Below are 21,143 nucleotides of genomic sequence, written 5' to 3'. Positions count from 1 at the left end.
TACAACCCTGGCCACACCTATTCCGTCGAGTAACCGCACCATAAATTGTAAGCATAAACTAAATCAGTATTGATGAGACAAATATGCGAAATAAAAATATTGCGACATTTACTCCTATTTAGACTAACCCTGAAAAAATTATTATCACAGTCGAATCTCGCACACGATTTCGCAGTGCGTCAAGGTTACTGCACAGTAAGGTTATCTAATTTGTCCATATAATATTTAATTTGGAATACCTTATTTTGATTGGCCTTGCCTTGATAGTCAACAATCAAAATAGTTTGTTTTCATCATCGTCTCAATACGCTTTACAGTGCGACGTTTGAAAACGGGGTGAGAAGGATTATCACAGAAAGCTATACAATTGTGAAAAGAACAATATATGTACCTTGAAGCTGATTGTCAGTGCTGTTTCGAACTCCTCATATTCTTTAGCAGATTTTATTCCCTACAAAAGTGTATGGGTTTTTTGCATTACGGATTTTTTGTATTACGAAATCAATAATTTTTCTGATTGACAGAGACTGTTGAAGATTCATGAACCAATCACATTTCTAACATCATTCCACTGTGGTAAGTCATAAAACAAAGTCACTGCATGACCGAAGCAAATGCTCATGTAACTGTTGACAGCAGTGTGTAGTTTTGGAGGTCGCAACGTGGAAATTGCAGCTTTCCATAATTCCTCAACTTTCTTTCGGCTTATGTGTTCTGAAAAGTTTGACACTTTTTTCACACAAACTTCATCTTTTTGTTCAAAAATGAATGACCTTGTTCGGAACGTCCCATCAACTGTTTCTCGTGGGCACATATTTCACCATCGGTTTCCCCAGATTCAACTATCGTGAAGTAAAGAATTGTTTACCAACCTATATAGCAAAACAAAGTCATAAATTTCCCGTGGGCCCGTTTCCCGTTGAAGGATTTTTCGAAGAATTAACCTTCTTTCCGACACGCGGCAACCGATGACTGCTGGATAGATGATTAGTCTCATTTATTTTCTCTTTTCATTTTCTTACTCATTACATATCAAAAACATCCTCCTTGTTGTGTTTGCTTGTGTCTTGTGTGTTGTGTAAAGATTGTGTAAAATATAGCAATGATAATATACATCTCTTCCCCCCGTCGTCAGCGTGGCATTCCACACCGACGACTACCTCATTCACCTAAAGTGTTTACTCGCCTTTCTCTCGCTAGTTACTTCTCCTCATTTCAAATCAGGTTTTTGTTTACACTCGGAAAACGTAGCTTCCCGTTGAACACGAATGTCTGACACCAAGGTTCCTGCAATTCGATTAGACGGTTGTTTCTCTCAAAAATATCAATCTTCTCAGCATCGCAGACTTCATCGTCCAGAGCCGAGCACGTATTCGATCACCCTTATTCGATAGTGGCTATCGGGAGGGCAGTCGAGTTTTGTGTGAGTGTTTCTTTGCTGTACAATGTGCTTATTTTGGCCCAATTTTTTTTATACTGGTTGCCGGTGGTTGTTGGTGATGATGTGATGGTCCTGGTAACTTGCCTTAGGGTGACCAATTTTTCGTACAACTACATAACCTCGATTTTTTGGCGCTTCGCTCGACAGCTGCTTTTATAGATTTATTGGTTGACCATTTTTATAAATTAAAATAAAGTTAGGAAAGGTTAAAATGTTAGGGAGCTGCAAAAGTTGAAGTTTCACTGAGGACGAGGTTATGTTACTACTAATTCGGTATTTTCAATTAGGGATAGACTAAAACAAAAGAACAAAATAGATAGAATAACCGCAAAAAATAACAAGTGCAAACAAGTGTGTATGTGTGTTTGTGTTACGCTAGACTTTACTCCCACGACGTTTCCTTAGAGGTTAAATTATAGATAACTATGTACAGAGTGGGCGTGTTGCTTTTGTTTCTTTGATTTTATCAAATTAACTGACGTGGTTAGAATTGAAACATAATAATTAAGAAAGTGTAAGAATCAAGGGTTCTGGTACTTGTGTTGTTTTAAACAATAATTGAGCAGCTAGTGGTCACTTATTGGCCTACGTTTGACACTTATGGGCTAACACACGTTAAAACACATCCATTTCTTGCATAACCTTCTGCTGGTTCTCTTTCATTAATCTTATCTATGTTTGTTTATTTACATTTTCTTTCTTGTCTTTTAATCTACTATAAGGCTCCTGTTGTTCTCTTACAATTGTATTCTATTTATCCCATTTCACGCTATCCCTTTCGTCACACGCAAACAATCAAAATCAACTTTTTACCAATGAATAAAAAAGACTTGAAAACACCGGATTTAACATTTGAAACTTCATCAACAAAAAAACCTCCCAAAATTCATTAATCTACCTTTGATGAAACTTTTCAAAATAGATTAAATTTCATAAGGGCGGAGCATATGAAAAGTGAAAAGTTTTTCGCCAGTGTACGGCTCAATCTTACATGACCTCCCATTGTATCTCCTACCTTACACAAAACAAATAAATCTGTTCAATGGCAGTGCTTACTATGATGATGATAACATGTCTCTCCAGCGCATAACTTTCTCAACCATTCCGGCGACCCGAAGCGAGTCGGAAACTACTTGAAATCAGAACTTGCTACGATTTGTGTCGACGTTTAACAGAGCTGTCAAATGTCTGCAAACCGATACTAATGATGTATTGACAAACAAGGGAAATCTGGAACTCTATAGAAATGTATGATGCTTAACAGGTGGAAAAAAAATCTGTAATTGTTAGGAACCGGATGACAGAAATTGACTATATGGTTCACTGCAAAGGATGAAATCTCTTACAACTGCTACGGTGTCACTCATTCACACTGCTAAAACAAAACAAAACTACGTAATAATATTCTATCAAGACATGAATCAAAAGGATTATGATTGCACTTCGTACACTTCCAATTCAGCTAACCCGGTAAAAAGAGTACAGACGGAAAGGATAATTGTTACATGTCACCCGGAAGCTGGAAACGAAACCTCCCTAAACCCAAAAACAATCCCAGAAAACTTCGTTCCCTTCTTACGGGGTAAAGCTAAATCTAACCTAGTTTACTAAACTACTAACTTTGATTACTGAACAAATTACCTTTCTGCTAGATAAAATTAACTGACTTCCTATATATCTCGAGTTTTTTTCTTTACACGGAAGAGTTCATAATTAGATTGCTAAAAAAACCCGCACTGGTTCCACGCGCACTTACGCTTGCTTTTTCGTCTTGATTTGCTTCTAACTACAATAAGAATATTTAATTGCTCCCAAACACTCGCTAAAACATAAACAAGCTCACAAAACACCCCAGCAATAGAACTGGAAAATAACTCAAACAAATTGTGTAGAAACACTATTTTTACTTGCTTCCATGAAGTAAACAATGCTCACACGCGAACGCACTGATTCCAACCATTCAACTATGACGGATAAAGGTCCCAACGAAAAATCTCGCACACTTCGATCCTCATCGCAAACATTCGTCACCCCTAACAATAGACTTTTATTGTTGTTGCTGATGTTGTTGTTGTGCTGCTTCCTAACAACCGCCATCGTTGCCCTCGGCTCGGCTCGGTGTTATTTCATTCGGTTCAGCACGAAGTCACCGACGACTATCAAACCCTTTTGATACGGCGATTCGCTGATTTGGGACGCTAGCCGGAGCGCCTCGATGCAGTGCTTGCGTGCGAGGAAGCGCGTCTGCTCCAGGCCCTGCGACTGGTGGACCAGCTCGTACGCCCGCTCGACGTCGCCGGGCTCCCGGAAGCGGCGCAGGATCATCGGGTTCAACTCGGGGAACTGCAGGGGTAGAATGAAACAGAAAAGAAAACGAAATTGTAAAAATTTTGATTGGGTGATTGTTTGATTTTTTAGCACCATGGAGTTCGTAGAATTTAAGGGATTTCAGTTAAAAAAAAAAACAATTATAATGTTTAAATATAAAGATTTATCAAAGAAAGAATTAAGACGGACCGCATTCGCGTTAGACATCACAACTACTCTAGCCTGTAAAACAAAATGTTTCACTTTGATTTTACATGTAAGCAGTAAACCCCTAGTCTCCGCAGCAGGTAGCATATCAGCAGCATATATGTCCCACATACCAGCAGCTAGCAGGACACATGATTCACATACGTTATTGCAACTCATATGTGACCGGATTCAGTCACAATGAAGTTGCGTCTACCATCTATGTTTGATTTGTGCTGCTCGAGTACCACTGAGACTTTGTTTTGCACTCATAATGACTAGAGCTTTGAACAGGTCTGCACCAATGTAACTAGGCGGGCGTAATCCAGATAGAACCAAAAAAAATCAAACAATCGAAAACGCCGTTGCATGATCATCAGGCCATCCAGGACATATCCAGGACAGCTATCGAAAGCATCCAAACCATGTAATGACGAAGAACAAATCAATGTTATTTATTATGAGAATGTGAAAGTCCTAGGGCCTTCTTTGACCGTGTGGTAAGATGCGCGACAACTAACCAATGCCATGCTGAAGGGGGATGAGTACGATTCCCGGTCCAGTCTAGGCAATTTTGGGTTGGAAATTTTCTCGACTTTCCTGGGCATAATGTATCATCATGATAATACGGCAAACATGATAACTCGGTTTAGAAACCTCGCAGTTAACAACACTGCGAGTCGGCAATGGTCCAGTGGGGTAAGTAAATCCTCAATATATCGCTCGATCTATACACACTCGACGTATCACACATGATCAACAATGGCGCCGGCCAAATCCTTGAAGTCAATTAGGAAGATGGAAGGAATATTAGTAGATGGTTTTTGTTATTTGAAGACCGCTTTTACCTTTGCGTCTCCACAAAAACCACAGTAATGATTATCAGTTAGTCGATAGGCATCGTTGTATCTGGATTGAATCTGATAAGCAATACCGTGCCATTCTTTTTACACAATGATTTTAACTAATCATGATTCGGCCGCACAAAGCTGAACAAATTAGGTACCTGTATATCAAGCAGGAACACGACCAAACGCAATTTAATGTGTATACGAAACACCAAATAGATATTTTATCATTTTCGTGACGACTAAAACACGCACTGCACTTACTTGCCATATTCCATTTTTTCAAGTCAGTGGAAAAAGTATCCAAACTTTTTTGCAATCTACTACAAACGACATGGAGGCTTCGCCCTTCGGTGGAAAGGCCTGTGTCTTATGCAAACAAAGAAGTAAAAATGTTATACAATACTGGACCCAGTATGCTGCCTTGGGGAACACCAGCTCAGGTAATATATCAGATCTCGAATTCTTTTTTTTAGGTATTCAGTTAGAGCTACTTGGGAGCTTCGTTTTGCGAGGCTGAACCCGTCCCTTCGTTCTCCCTACTAGGACGCAGACCGACAATAAACTAGCCTATGATTGTCACTTGAACATCATGTGCAGTAGTTAGATCTTGTGCCGAAGTAGTTTTTTGAATTTGCACTTTCCTATTAATAGCGTTTGAATCATATTCCCAATTCCCGTCAAACAAAAGAAGATCTTTCTGAGCTTAAAATTTTAAAATTTTATTAGCTCAATAGCAATTTTTCAAAACGACGCATCTGCTTCTGCAGGCAAAAATTCAAACGTCGCTCAGACGAATCCAACAGCAGTTCCACGTAGACCAACACCATCAGCAAGTAACAGAAGCATTCTAATACGTCTTGATGACTCTGGTGCACGTAAAAGTGCTATCAGATTCATCAAATCGACGTTCGCATCCCCGCCGACATAAACTGAGTCCCTTTGAACATTTGGTATTGAGTTAATCGTCATTCACAATAGTAAGTTTTATTATTAGTTGATGATGAATTAGAAAACTAATGGAAACGTATTTTGAACAATAACATCGCATTATTCGATGAATAATAAACGCCCAAAATTTTGAAGATTATTTAGTGAAAGCTTCTGAAACTAAATCAAAAGGTCAAAGCTGGCCAAAGTTCAAAGCCATTCACCAAGCAATTATCAAAAAATTTAAACTTTTTTTACCACTACATATTCTGAAGCTCATTTTACGAAAACGCCGAATACTATATATACGCCATTTTCCAAAAATAGTGTTAACGAGTACTACTCATCGAGCTCTTTAACAGAAAAATGGAAAACATGCATGTTGTAAATTGGCTCTTACGTCACATTTCCAGATTACGGCAGTATAGGCCTATGGTGGTCTTAACAGCATCGGAATCGCCTTCAAATAAGCTATGATGGGCCAAACATTACATGAGCTTCAATTTGATGATGGGCATGGGAAGTCTTAAGGTCAATCTTTACGTCTCTGGTAGAACCTCTTTGACGATATTGTTGCATAATTCCTTTCAAAGCAGTTCTCCAGCCGTACATGGAGCATGTCGTCCACGAAGACGTTGTTCCAACTGAATCGGAGGTAATTACGAGTTCTAATACTAACTAACTTCATATTATTTTAAAGCCATTACACTTACAGTCTAACACTTTTTTTTCTCTTAAACTAGGTGTTCCGTGTTTTGTTAACACTATCATCCTTATTTGCTATGATACATTTTTAGTTATCATTTCAATTGCCTCTGACAGTTAGGATTTTCCATTGGTTTAATTAAACCATGTAGAAATTACAATGTTTTGAACTTAAACTAAACGTATGCAATAGAAGATTACAACGATTTTTTGTCTAAAATTGGAAATTATCGAGTTGGACATTTGTTGTAATGTCTCAATATTAGAAATTCTATGAAGCTCATTGGTACTATACAACGGAGGCAACTTCAGAATCATTTTCAAAATTTTATTTTGAATCCTCTGAAGTGCCTTATTTCTGGTAGTGCAGCAACTAGTCCATATTGGCACTGCATACAACATGGCTGGTCTAAAAATTTGTTTGTTAATCAAAAATTTGTTTTTAAGACAAAGTCTTGATTTTCTGTTTATTTTCTGCCAGAGTAAACGCGACGAGCGATGCGACGCAACACGACTCACGTAAAAGAATAACAATCATTATCAACAGGCTGTCAAATTGCGTTTACTCTGGCTAGCTCCTTAATATACTTGTTACATTAGGCTTGAAGGCCTTCAATGTGATTTTTAAAAGCTATTTTTTAAACTAGCAGAAGTTTCGCTTCTCTAGACCAATTAATTGGAACCTCATTCATAGTGACAATATGTCTGCTAGAAGGTTTCAAATAAGAAGCTCTCGGCTTATGTGGGGAAATTTTTCATTTTTACAAGTAAGTGGAGAAAATATCCAAACTTGTTTGCAATCTACTACAAATGACACGAAGGCTTCGCCCTCTGGCGGAAAGGCCCGTGTCATCTGCAAAGAGATTTTTGACATCCTGGTGGTAAATCAGTATTAAGTCAGAAGTAAAAGTGTTATACAATATGGGCCCCAGTCTGCTACCATGAGGAACACCAGCTCTTACAGGTAATCAATCAGATTTCGAATTCTGATAGTTTGTGATCTGATAAATAATTTTGGATCAGTGTAATAATGTACAGAGGAAAATGAAAATTAATCAACTTTACAATCAAACCTTCATGCCAAACACTGTCAAATGCTTTCTCTATAGCAAGAAAAGCAACTCCAGTCGAATTAAATTAAAAGTCGTAATCCTTAATAACTGATGAGTGGTTGAATGCCCATGGCGAAAACCAAATTGCTCATCAACAAAAATAGAATTGTCATTAATATGGACCATAATTCTGGCACGGCAAATGCTGGGTGAAGCGTACCATTGGAATTGGTACTTCGCGTATCTGAAGGAATAAAATAGACCCCATCTCGCGGTCCTTAGCCTCCCATCTACTCCTATTCCTACCTCCCCGTGGTGCTGGCCGGGATACGAGCAACCTTAGGGAAGATCGGGTAGCCAACCCCGGTGGGAACTATGGTCGTATGCTGACAGGGAAGGGGGGTTTGCTCCTCTCCGGAGGTGCAAATCTTACTGAGCGTCTGTTCTCCAGAGCTGCGGCAACACACACGAGCTGGGAACAGCTTTCATAGTGATGGGCGATATGCAAAGGCGCGTGAACGGATGGTGGCCGATCAATGAAAGAATGTGCAGGTTGAGAATCAAAGGCCGGTTCTTCAACTTCAGCATAATCAACGTCCATAGCCCACACTCCGGAAGCACTGATGATGATAAGGATGCATTCTACGCGCAGCTGCTCAAGCCACGACGTCAAAATCATCATAGGAGATTTGAACGCTCAGGTTGGCCAACAGGAGGAGTTTAGACCCTGGGAGCTGCGAACTCGTTCGATTCTTATTTTCAAGATATTTTGCTTGACACCCGAAAATTTCCTCTCAGTGTTCAATGTACACGCTACGATTTTCTCACATTGAATCCAGCTTTTTACGCTAGCCATAAATTAGCAAGGGGTGAATTGGATTTGACATATGCTGTGTACAAAAGTTTTTTGTTAAAACTTAGTAGCCATGTATTATTGTCTTCCAACAAGTCTGTCATATTTATTTACTTAATGGTGGATATGATTTTAAATACGAGTGGAATGCAGACAAGTTTTAGTATTTTAAGTTAGAAACTAATGTATTTATTACTAATCACTATTTATTTTTAGGATATTGCGGGAACATCAGCAATCAAGAAACAGCAGTCTCGATTATTTTGTTTTGAATAAAACCATAGAGCAAACTCGCAAACCAGAAATCCACCTGTCGGAACGATTTTAGTCCATTTGTTTCTTAAACTTGAAACAGGTCTTCCAACTGAAAAACGAAAAAGTTTGATCGAAAAAGATTAAAATGACTTCAACCTAAATGATCCAATTTAAATATGTCGAAAAATCATTCCATCCAGCACATCATTCTTCCAAATGAGTAAATTATAGATATCGGCAGATTTATGAATATTTTCCATCGTTGAATGTCTGTGGTTGAATAATTTCACTTTTATTGTGCACACCCTGTGTGACCATCTGGCCTTCCCGAAGATCCAGAACATTTGTAATAATTGTTTTACTAATTTGGTCCGAAATTACTTTTGAATACCAAATAACTAGAACTGTTCGTAAATTTGACCAATCCATGTGCTTCCTACATTTTACTACATTAAGCAATGTGGTAATCCCCGGTTTGGTATTTTTTTGTAAAATGCTCGTTTTCGAGCCGCTTAATTATTTTATTCTTTTACAAACTGTTCAAACTGTTTCTTTTACAAAACTGATCAATAAACACATGGCTGTTTAATTGTTTTAAAAATTCTTTATTTCTAAAATTCTGAATCTCTCGAAAGGCCGTTCTAGAACCAAAGCGTCATAGGTATATAGCATCGAATTTCCTTCCAGTTAATTAATAAATTAAAAAAAGAAATCTTTCTGAAATCGAAATGTCCTGGCCCCAGGAGTTTAAAAAATTCCCGTCTTCCGGATATTGTAATACTAGTTTCAGCGTTCCCTAAACAAAACTTTCGATTCTTCCAGATAGATAGTTATTTTCAAATAATACTGAAGCAATGGTGCCTGTCGGATTTTCACAGCACGCCAGTTGTGCTTAAAATTCACTGCGAATGAGTTTTTTACTGCCATAGAAGCGTATGCCACCGTATGTTTGCATGGATCCCTAAAAAGTAGAATATAGTATTATATGTATTATTATCTAGAAGACATATTTAATAACGTATAAGATTGTTAAACAATGATGGTCAATTTTCGAGTCGATGACAAAATCATGACAGTTTAATGTTTTCAAAAAATACAAACGATGCGCCACAGATTGCTAAGATCCATTTATAATAAAATTATAGTGGACACAGCAAGTGTCAAGAGGGGTGATTCAAAGCATTATGGCATTGTCGCGTAAAAAGCTGGATTGTCATTATGTTTATCCTTTAAAAATTAATTTCAAAGATTTCGTCGATTTACTGCATTGCATAAATTATTGTGCCGATCGTAAAATTAAATTATGCTGTTCACTTATTAAAACTTCTCGATAGGTTTAAAATGACACCAAATAATTGTGTTTTGTTAGAAATTAACTATAATTAGTATGAGTTGATTTACACGTGTACTCTCTCGGCTGCGCTCAGAATGCTCAAAAACTCTCTCGATGCGATGGATACTTTTTGACAGCTTGCTTTGGAGATTTTTTGACAATCGTTTTGACTCTATTCGCAGCTCCCAGTTTAGACCGACTATTGGGAAGTTCAGCGCTCACCGGCTGACGAACGAAAACGGCCTACGACTAATTGATTTCGCAGCCTCCAAGAATATGGCCATTCACAGCACCTACTTCCAACACAGCCTTCCGTATCGGTACACCTGGAGATCACCACTGCAGACAGAATCACAAATTGACCACGTTCTGATTGATGGACGGGACTTCTCCGACATTATCGATGTCAGGACATATCGTGGCGCTAACATCGACTCTGACCACTATCTGGTGATGGTTAAACTGCGCCCAAAAATATCCGTCATCAACAATGTTCGATATCGACGACCGCCGCGGTACGACCTAGGGCGACTGAAGCAACCTGATGTCGCCACTGCATACGCGCAGCATCTCGAGGCAGCGTTGCCGGAAGAGGGTGAGCTCGATGGGGCCCCTCTTGAGGACTGCTGGAATACAGTCAAAGCAGCCATTAACGACGCATCGGAGAACATCGTCGACGAAGCATATGGGACGAAGTCGACGGAACGATTGGTTCGACGAAGAGTGCAGACAGATTCTGGAGGAGAAGGACGCAGCGCGGGCGATCTCTCTGCAGCAAGGTACCCGGCAGAACGTGGAACGTTATAGACGGAAGCGGAGACAGCAGACCCGCCTTTTTCAGGAGAAGAAACGCCGCCTGGAAGAAGCGGAGTGCGAGGAGATGGAACTGTTGTGCCGTTTTCAAGAAACACGCAAGTTCTATCAGAAGCTCAATGCACCCCGCAAAGGCTTCGTGCCGCGAGCCGAAATGTGCCGGGATAAGGATGGGAGCATCTTGACGGACGAACGTGTGGTGATCGAAAGGTGGAAGCAGCACTACGAGGAACATTTGAATGGCGCTGAGAGTACAGGCAGTGAAAGTCAAGGCAGCGGAGGAGATGACTACGTCAGTTCAGCGGACGATGGATGCCAATAATAATAATGTTATGGGTCAAACACAATTGGTACGTTTGCGTGCGTTTTGACAGTTTTTCCATGGGAAAACTGTCAAAACGCACGCAAACGTATCAATTGTGTTTGGCCCATTAGTCTTGAAATACGAAGGCGCATCATTTGTGGAAGTCGGGCCTACTATGGGCTCCAGAAAAAAAAAACTGCGGTGAAAAAAAAAATCACACCCGCACCAAATGTGTCATGTACAAAACGCTCATAATACCGATAGTACTCTACGGACATGAAATATGGACCACGCTCGAGGAGGACTTGCAAGCACTAGGATTATTCGAGACGAGTGCTTAGGACCATTTTTGATAGATTGCAAGAAGACGTAGCTAAAGCCGGAAAGGTACGATGGTCAGGGCATGTTGCAAGAATGTCGGACAGCAACCCTGCAAAGATGGTCTTCGCTTCTGATCCGGTAGGAACGAGAAGGCATGGAGCACAGCGAGCGAGGTTGGTTGACTAGGTACAGACCGACTAGGCAGGAAGCGGATTCGAGGATGGAGAGATGCGGTCTCGAACCGTGTATGGTGGCGTCAAATTGTTGATTCAATGTTATCTGTTTAGATATAAACTAAATAAATGAATACTTTCCGAGAGATGCTGATGATGTGCCTCCACCAGAAGTGGCCGCTTTTATTTCATATTGCAGAAAGCAAAATAAAGCGTTCATTGTCGATTGTAACGCAAACGCCCGTCACACAATATGGGCTGGTTCAGATATCAAAAAAAGAGGTGAGCACTTGTTAGACTACATAGCAAAAAAAAATAAAGTAGACATTTGTGACAGAGGAAATAAACCAACCATTTCAATTGCCATCAGGCAAGAAGTTCTTGATTTAACCTTGTGCTGTTATACACTTTCGGAAAAAATCAATAATTGGCATGTATCAGATGAAACATCTCTATCTGATCACATGCACATTTTATTGGAATACTTACTTGATACTTGATGGGCTACAGCTCTTCGATGAACCTACGCCGAATGGAGTGTCCTTCTCCACTGGACTCGATCCTGCGCCAATCGCTTCCAGTCGCCCTGAACATTGAGCGCCCTCAGGTCCTCTTCAACTGCAAAAAGCCATCGTGGACGCGGCCTTCCACGAAGCCTGCGGCCTCTTAGGGGTTCTCTACTAAATATTATCTTCGCTTGACGTTCTTCCGGCATACGAACAACGTGACCAGCCCACCGTAGTCTGCCGTGTTGTATAAGCTTAATAATATCCAGCCCTTTATACACCTGGTACAATTCGTGGTTCATGCGACGCCGCCAGATACCGTTCTCCTGTTTACCGCCGAGTATTGTCCGCAGCACCTTACGCTCAAACGAAGAAATAGACGACAGTGCGATGCAGAAATGGAACCGTTGGGTAGGCCTGTTGCCGCAAGTAGCCGCTATCCGAATTCCCCGCTGCTACATCGGCGATTGCTACTCATCAGAAGTTGATTCACTTCAGCTGCACATCTTCATGGACGCAAGTGAGCACGCATATGGTTGTGTTGCCTACTTCAGGGCGGTCGCAAATGGTCAGGCCAAGATTACTCTGATAACCTCTCGTTCGAAGGTAGCGCCTTTGAAACGACAATCGATTCCGCGCATGGAACTGATGGCGGCAGTTCTGGGATCACGACTGTTGCGCACGGTACAATCACATCACTCCCTCCCGATACACAAATACTTTCTATGGTCGGATTCTCAAACGGTTCTCAGCTGGATTCGTTCAGACCAGTTGAAATACAAGCAGTTCGTGGCCTTTCGCATCGGGGAAATTCAGGAGAACACCAATATCTCCGATTGGCGCTGGGTCCCGTCAAAAATGAACATCGCTGACGTTCTTACAAAATGGGGGCAAGGGCCTCCACTGCAATCCAACAGCCCATGGTTCATTGGTCCATATTTTCTGCTGCAGTCCGAAGATGAGTGGCCACTGGGACAGTTTCCGGCAGTTAATATAAGTGAAGAAATGAGGGCTCAGGTCTTACATCACGACGTCTCTAACATCGGATCAATCATCAATGCTAATTCAACGAATCGTTTTGTTCGTCTTCTCCGAAGTACAGCCAACGTAGTTCGGTTTATTGCAAACTGTCGTCGAAAACTAGCAGGAAATCCGATTGTTGTTTCCAAAGCTACTCCGGGTCAAGAATGCTTGTTAAAAACGAAACCAAAATCTATTCAACAACCTCTTCAGCAAAACGAGCTACACGCTGCGGAGTTGATATTGTGGAAACAGGTTCAACGTGATGGATTTACGGAAGAGATAAGAACCTTACAAAGAAATCAAATATGTGAAGGTTCTCCGGGCCGAATAACAAAATCGAGCTTGATTTACAAAATGAATCCTGTTCTGGACACCGAAGGCATTCTACGGGTCGGAGGTAGACTACAGCAGGCTGAATTCGTTTCATTTGATATGAAACACCCAGTTATTCTTCCGAAAGACCATGCTATAACCAACATGCTAATCCTGCAGTACCACGAAAAATTTGGTCATGCGAATCGAGAGACCGTGTGCAATGAACTGCGTCAGCGGTTCTACATCCCGAAGGTTCGACAAGCGATTCGACAGGCTGTAAAAAAATGCATGTGGTGTCGTGTCAACAGATGTAAGCCACTAACTCCCATGATGGCGCCACTGCCAGTGCAACGAGTATCTCCACAACTTCGTCCGTTTAGCTCTGTGGGTGTAGATTATCTAGGACCCATCGAAGTGACTGTGGGCCGCCGAAGGGAAAAAAGATGGGTGGCTCTTTTCACTTGTCTAGCGGTGCGTGCTGTACATTTAGAAGTAGTTCACAATCTAAATACTCAAGCGTGCTTAATGGCGGTTCGGAGATTCGTCTGTAAAAGAGGTGCGCCAAACGAATTCTTCTCTGACAATGGCACCAATTTTAAAGGAGCCAGTAACGAATTGGCAAAGATGAAGCAGATCGACCAAAATTGTGCAGAAGGCTTCACGAGCTCCACATTGAAATGGAATTTCATTCCTCCTAGTACGCCGCACATGGGCGGTGTCTGGGAGCGAATGGTGCGATCGGTAAAGGAGGCATTGAAGGTACTGAACGATGGTCAGAAACTCACTGACGAGATATTGCTAACGTATTTAGCCGAAGCAGAGGACGCAATCAACACTCGTCCCCTACTTACCACAAGATGCAGAAGAGATCGTAGCCATAACACCAAACCATTTTCTTCGTGGTGCTACTAAGAATGCGGATTTGCCGGTAAATGGTTCAGCAGATTTCGCAGAAGCCTTGCGGAACACTTACAAACGGTCACAGTATATAGCTGAAAAAATGTGGCAACGCTGGTGTAGAGAATACTTGCCGACCATCAACAGTCGTTCCAAATGGGTCGACGATCGGAGGCAGATACAGGTAGAAGACTGTAGACTGTAGTGTTCGTCGTTAACGATGGACAACGGAAGAACTGGATTCGAGGAATCATCGAGGAGTTGTTCAAAGGGAAAGACGTCAGAATTCGACAGGTGAGTGTCCGAACATCTCGAGGTGTTAATAGGAAAGCTGTGGCCAACCTGGCGGTTATTGTAATTCCTGGTAAATCCGGCGACACCGGCGTGGAACCGGCACCGGAGTTACGGGCTGGGGTGTGCAGAATTCCCACTGGGCAGTCCGACAACGTAGCAGTCACTGGGCATCTCGCCCATCAGGACGGTCTAGCCGATAGGACAGATCGTTGATGGATTGGCTTGTGTGAATAGCGAAGGTAGAAATGAAAACAAACTGGTTAAAGTTTCTATCGGCCTAACGTGAAATTTCATTATTCTAAAGTCCATAAAGAATATTTTATTCTATACTAAAAATAATATCGTATCGAAAATACGTGAATTTGAAACGCCTAATTTGGTTTATGTTTAACAAGCATCAATAGGGTAACATACTTAAAACTACAGCTCATTTCAAGGCAGTAATATGGAATTTATTCTAGGGAATAGATTGTAAAACTAAAAGCTAATGGTTTAAAACTAGTGCGGTTGAAAATTAAGGACAAAGCATCTAAATTAGCCTATGTACAACTATGTGAGTAAAACTGAACTATTACGAACTACAAACTTAAAAATTACCTTAATTAAAATTTGATTAAAAAATGTACAGACTAGATTACCATCACGCGAACCCTACAAATCTGTCGTAGCACGAGGACCTTAAAACAAACTATCAATTGTAAGTTGAACCATAAAATAAGCGTTACTTGAACTAATTACTAAAATAAAACTATAGTTTTAGCTGCTACTAAGAGCCGCTCGAAAACGGTGGTGCATTTATTAAGGTAAATCCGAACAACAGGAATTCCTGGTCGAAGTATATCTAGTGCTCTCTCGAAACAGCGTGTAACTGTTACAGAAACGAAAATACGCGCATGGTTTGGTCACATTCAGTCGTATTTCGATAAAAATCAGCTACACCATGTTGCAGCTGATCCTTCCCGTGTATTTAACATGGATGAATCTGTCATCCGTTTGGTACCAACAAGGGAGCAAGAACTGGCGAAGACCGGTTAAAAATACGTACGTACAAAATACGCCAAATCTGATAAAGAAGCCTACACCACTTTGTTTGCTTCAAACGCAGATGGAATTCTCGCACCTCCTCTGGCACTTTTTCCCTACAATCAAGGATTGCCGGCCGAAATAGTACGTGAGCCATCGCCCGGTTGGTCAGTCGGAAAAACTGAATCATGATGAATGAACCGAGAGACGTTTTATTATTACTTAAAGAATGTTTTTCATCCTTGGCTTTTGGCAACCAAAATTCAACTTCCTATCATCGTATTTGTAGATGGACACTCGTCCCACATCTCTTACCTAACGACAGAGTTCTGCAGAGAAAATGGAATTGAGCTGATTTGCTTGTTCCCAAATGCCACTCATAACCTACAGTCACTGGGTGTCGGATTTTCCAGAGCACTGAAATCCAGTTGGAATAAGCGTCTGATCGAGTGGAGATGCCATCACGAAGCACGAGTTTAGACCACTACTTAAAAAAGCTGTCGATGACATCCTCAAGATAAAAACAACATTGCGAAATGCTTTCAGAAAAATGTAGTATTGTTCCATGGGATCCGAACGCCGTGAATTTCTCGATGGTTATTCAACATCAGCATTCGGAACAAGGCAATGATGGAGCATGTATTGAATTTTCACAGGAAGGTGATACTCACACCAACTTACTAACAGACCTCGAGAACTACCTCCATGTTGGACAGTTAAAGCTATTCATCAAACACGAAGTAGAAGACAAAAGCTTATTCCATGTCTGGCAGCGAATAAAAAAAAAATCGAGGTCACAAATTCAACAGACGAATTTCAAGAGCCAAATGATGCATTCCCTGGATTTGATGAATCGTTTATTGAAGGTAATGAAATTGTTTTAAATATGATACTATTCAAATCCTCCCAAATCATCACATACTTTAGGGATATTCCTTAGTAACAAAAAACTTTACTACTTATGCTTGCAGACGAGCGTCAGAAAACAGCAACCTTCTTAAGTTTTGATTTGTCACGACCATCTCAAACGACCTTTCTTGAAGAGACGACAAATACATCAAAGAGTTCGTTACAGCCGGTGTGTACGCAGGATAGAGAAGATTTTATGGAGAGAGCGTTCTATAAACCGACTGTATTCGCAAAGCCATCCCGAAGCGGCAGACTACGACCACGTCCACCAACAGTAGCCACAAGTGACGAGTTTAGAGAGTGGTTCATAACGACGGAACTGAATAAGGAAAATAAGAAACGGGAACGCGTAGAGAAAAAACCTGCCCGAGTAAAAAGAAGTGAACAGAAGAAGAAAGCTAAAACAGGAGGAAAGGCAAAAACTACAAAACCTCGTATGTATTCCGAATTCAGGATTGTAAATAGACAAAACATTTTTTGCAATCACTTGTATTAATCAAAAAGGTGCGGCAAATGCTGGGTAAAGCGTACCATTGGTACTTCGCGTACCTGAAGGAATAAAATAGACCCCCTGCTGCTAGAGGGATGGCAATAAGCAGTACCTACTTTGCACGTAATAATATCCGCAAACGCACCTGGCAACATCCGAGTGGAGACACTTGCTCACAGATAGACCACGTGCTGGTCGACGGACGACATTTCTCGAATGTTATAGATGTAAGGTCCTTCAGAGGTCCGAACATCGACTTGGATCACTACCTTGTAGTTGCAAAAATTCGGGCGCGACTCTCCAGCGTCACGAATTCACGAAACAACAGAACGATGCGTTTCAATATCCAACGCTTGTCAGTTGAAGGAGTTGCTGGACAGTACCACCAGAAGCTGGACGAGCGGATAGGAGATGCCACCGGATCTGGCGATGTCAACAGATTGTGGGAACATATCCACGAAGCTGTGACTACAACAGCGCAGGAAGTGTTGGGCACTGCACAGCGACGCCAACAAATGGTTGGTTTGATGAGGAGATGAAGCGCAGGAGAACATGGAAACATAGAAACGATATGCTAAAGTTTTACGAAACTGTCAATGACGCGCGACATAATACTGCGCCAGTGCCCGCTATGTGCAATGACCGAGAGGGGAATTTGCTGACAGACAAGATTATGATGGCAGCCAGGTGGAAAGAGCACTTCGAAAATTTGTTGAACAGTAAAAATGAAGGTGTATCAAGGAGCAGGACGGACATAGTCGGCGACGGTCAAGTTGTGGAATCACCAACGGCAACGCTGGACGAGGTTAAGAAGGCTCTAAACGTGCTGAAAAATAGTAAAGCTGCTGGAAATGACCAGATTCCGGTCGAGCTTCTCAAGCACGGAAGTTGACAGCTGCAGCAATCAATCCACCACATTATCCAGAAAATATGGGAGGATAAAGAACTGTCTGCCGGCTGGTTGGATGGCCTCATATACCCAATCTATAAGACAGGGCACAACAGACTAGAGTGTGCCAATTACAGGAGGGATCACTCTTCTGAACTCGGCGTACAAAATCCTGTCGCGCATCCTGTTTAGCAGACTGAGACCGCTTCGTCGGCGAATACCAGGAAGGTTTTCGTGAGGGCCGAAAAACGACGGATCAGATGTTTAGCCGGGATAAATTTCGGGAGTACAGCTTGCAGACTCGCCATCTGTTCATAGATTTCAAAGCAGCGTACGATCCAGTGAAAAGAAATGAGCTGTGGCAGATAATGTCCGAACATGGTTTTCCGGCGAAACTGATGAGACTGATACGTGCAACGCTGGATGGCTCGAAATCAAATATTCGGATTGCAGACGAAGTGTCAACCTCGTTTGAGACCTCAGTCGGATTGAAGCAGGGTGATGCACTTTCGAATTTATTGTTCAACATTGTACTTGAAGGCGCTATTGACGAATTTCGCGCCAACTCTTCTATGGGGCTGGCAGCACCATCTCAGAATAGAATGAAACTTGGTAGGCATAAAGATATGGTATTTTTAAGCCACTCTGCATACTTAGTTTTTCAAAAATTGTCAAGAGTAACATTTGATAAGGACCTAATTTTTTTTCATTGATTTTTAAAAAATCGATGTCACTCTAAAATGACAAGACCTACAAAAAAGTGTTGAATGGCGGACTGTCGTGAAATTCCCTGAAGTTTTTTGGAAACATATCCAAAAAATAATAAACCGATTTCTACACTGAAAAGAATTAGTTTTAAAAATTAAAATCGATATTACAAAAAACCTCATCTCAGAAATCGATGAAATTTTTTCTGCGGATAGGTATTTCAATTATCTAACTTTTCTGGGAATAATGTTCCTGTGACATATTTAAGGAAAAAAAGTTTTTCTAACAAAAACTTTTTTCATGTCCATATTGAGTGAACATTTATCAGCGTGTTTTATGCATAAAGCGCCAAATATAGGATCAGCAGCCTATCATCAACCAACGACACATTTTGGCCCCCAGGGAGCTCATCCCCTGGAGACTGTCTCCCCCGTTTTTGTGTCTGCTCCGTTGGAGTAGTCACCCCCGACGTACCCGCAAATATTTGAGCCTCAGTCTGGGTAGACTTTGGTACCACCGTCTTCGCTGGCACGCCTTCGGTCGATTCGACCTTGCCCGAGTCCGCGAATCCTTGGGCCTCAGTCTGGGTAGACCTCGACTCCACCGATTTCACGGGTTTACACTTGGCCGCCCCGACCGCCCTCTCCAGCTTGGCGTCCAGCATCGACTTTCGAAGTTTCTGCAAGCTCCTCTTGAAGTCCTTGCTGATATTATGCTTCGATGACGCAAAGTCGATGATGGCGTCCAGCTGTTCCGTCGCCACCTCGAAGGCCGAAAGCCCATCGCGTTTGCGGATCATCGCCTCCACAAGCCATGGGCCGTCAATAACCCCTACCGGCGTTTTTCTAGCCGAGAGGAAGGTTGAGTAACCCACGCTGGCGCTGCGCACTGAGCTGCCGACTATTGCCTCCCGGTCTTTGGTCTATTGGTCCCGGTCTAACTCGCAGTGGCCATGGGGAGGGGTCGTCAAGCCCTTGGACAAAGTCCCTGCTGGGCAGGGATTGAAACCTAAAGAGAATGAACAAGGCTCTCACTTATCATCTCTGTATACATATACGATATGTAGCATACCGCGAGAGACTTTTTTCGCAAGCTGTCATGATAAAGAACTGATTCGGGAGGCTATACCCCATAATGAATTTCTTTTAGAAAGCTCTGAATGCGGGGAGCACTGGCTCTGATGATGCATTTTAACTTGTTCTACACAGCTGTGCAGTAACCAGAACGAAATGAGCGAAAACAAAGCGAGAATCACCATTTTTCTGTGAGGGCTGCCGATTTTGTTTTCTCGCATTTGTATACAAGTTTGGTAAATTTGTTATCATGGCTTGTTATTCGGAACAGTTTTTCCCTCTATTTTATCATTGCTCGTTATCTATTGAGAGCGATTGCTGCAAACCCTGCTCCTGGGTTTTGCGGACGACATCGACCTTATTGGAATCGATCGCAGAGCTGTAGTGAAGGCTTTTGTCCCACTGAAGAGACGGCAAGAATAGGCTTAACCATTAACTCTACCAAGACAAAGTACATGGTGGCAGGTAGAGATAGGGGAAGACCTAGTGGTGTGCAGAGGTAGTGCTTGATGAGGATGTGTTTGAAGTTTTTGAAGAATTTGTTTATCTTGGAACGCTTGTGACAAGTGACAATGAGGTTTCCCGTGAAGTGAAAAGACGTATTGCTGCTGCGAATAGGGCCTTTTATGGATTGCGTAACCAGCTTAGGTCCCGCAACATGCAGACGGAAACGAAATTTGCTCTATACAAAACTCTGATTCTGCCAGTGGCCCTTTATGGACATGAAGCATGGACATTAAAAGAAGCGGGCCGGAGAGCCTTCGGCGTTTACGAGCGAAAAGTGAATGAATCATGAGCCACGAACACGCTGGCTGCACGCGGTGGAATCGGACCTGGGGACCCTGAACGTTTGGGGAAACTGGAGGAACATCGCCCAAGACCGACGATTATAGAGCTCTACAATATGGCAGGCATAGGTGTATCGACGCTGTAGCCAACCAGGTAAACAGGTAGGTGTATTAATCAAAATCATAATAAAGAATTCTGCATTTTTTTAGGCTCTACTCTGTGATGTAATATAATTTTTAAATAAGGTTGTAATATTCAATACTTCATCAGAACCATCATACAGAATTGGAAAAAGGCTGCCAGTTAAAGCGATCGATTGCTCTAAATAGCAATAATGCGTCAACTTGACAAAGGTATATAAAATGGGGCATATATCACAATAGATCTAACAAATGATCGCAGTGATTGCCCTTCGATGGGACTCGAACCCACGACCCTCAGTTCACTAGACTGGTGCTTTTAACCAACTAAGCTACGAAGCTGACCTGCGTCGGCCTTCGCAACTTAGCGGCTACTGAATGAGTCCGAGATTCCCAAATTGGACGCATAGTCGGGTTTATATGATATTTCCTCAGACGATAAATTTGAGAAAACCGCGAAAAACTAAAATAAAGATTCGTATGGAAATTTTGCATATGCAGTTGACAACGCGCATTCTAGCCTACTTTGCAGGACAACGTCTGTC

The 21,143-nt window shown here is 41.8% G+C and overlaps 1 protein-coding gene, 1 long non-coding RNA gene and 1 other non-coding gene across 4 annotated transcripts in view; 1 reads left to right on the top strand and 2 right to left on the bottom strand.

Moving 5' to 3' along the window:
• Positions 1 to 969: 969 nt before the first annotated feature.
• The window catches only part of LOC134207851 (all trans-polyprenyl-diphosphate synthase PDSS1), a 336,013-nt gene continuing 315,839 nt past the window's right edge, over positions 970 to 21,143 (bottom strand). For both annotated transcript variants that reach the window (XM_062683802.1, XM_062683801.1), the window contains exon 9: positions 970 to 3,784. In XM_062683802.1, coding sequence (XP_062539786.1) covers positions 3,563 to 3,784 — 222 coding nt within the window. In that variant the 3' untranslated portion in view covers positions 970 to 3,562. The remainder of the gene's footprint in view (positions 3,785 to 21,143) is intronic.
• On the top strand, positions 15,049 to 15,388 carry LOC134216981 (uncharacterized). Its single transcript, XR_009980892.1, has 3 exons — positions 15,049 to 15,130; positions 15,206 to 15,274; positions 15,332 to 15,388. It is a non-coding gene; the product is annotated as an uncharacterized LOC134216981 (long non-coding RNA).
• Trnat-agu (transfer RNA threonine (anticodon AGU)) lies at positions 20,865 to 20,939 on the bottom strand. The gene has a single exon. It is a non-coding gene; the product is annotated as a tRNA-Thr (tRNA).

Source organism: Armigeres subalbatus, chromosome 1 (assembly GCF_024139115.2).
Source record: "Armigeres subalbatus isolate Guangzhou_Male chromosome 1, GZ_Asu_2, whole genome shotgun sequence".
In the NCBI taxonomy this organism is placed as follows: domain Eukaryota; kingdom Metazoa; phylum Arthropoda; class Insecta; order Diptera; family Culicidae; genus Armigeres; species Armigeres subalbatus.
This window is presented reverse-complemented; position numbering and strand designations above follow the sequence as displayed.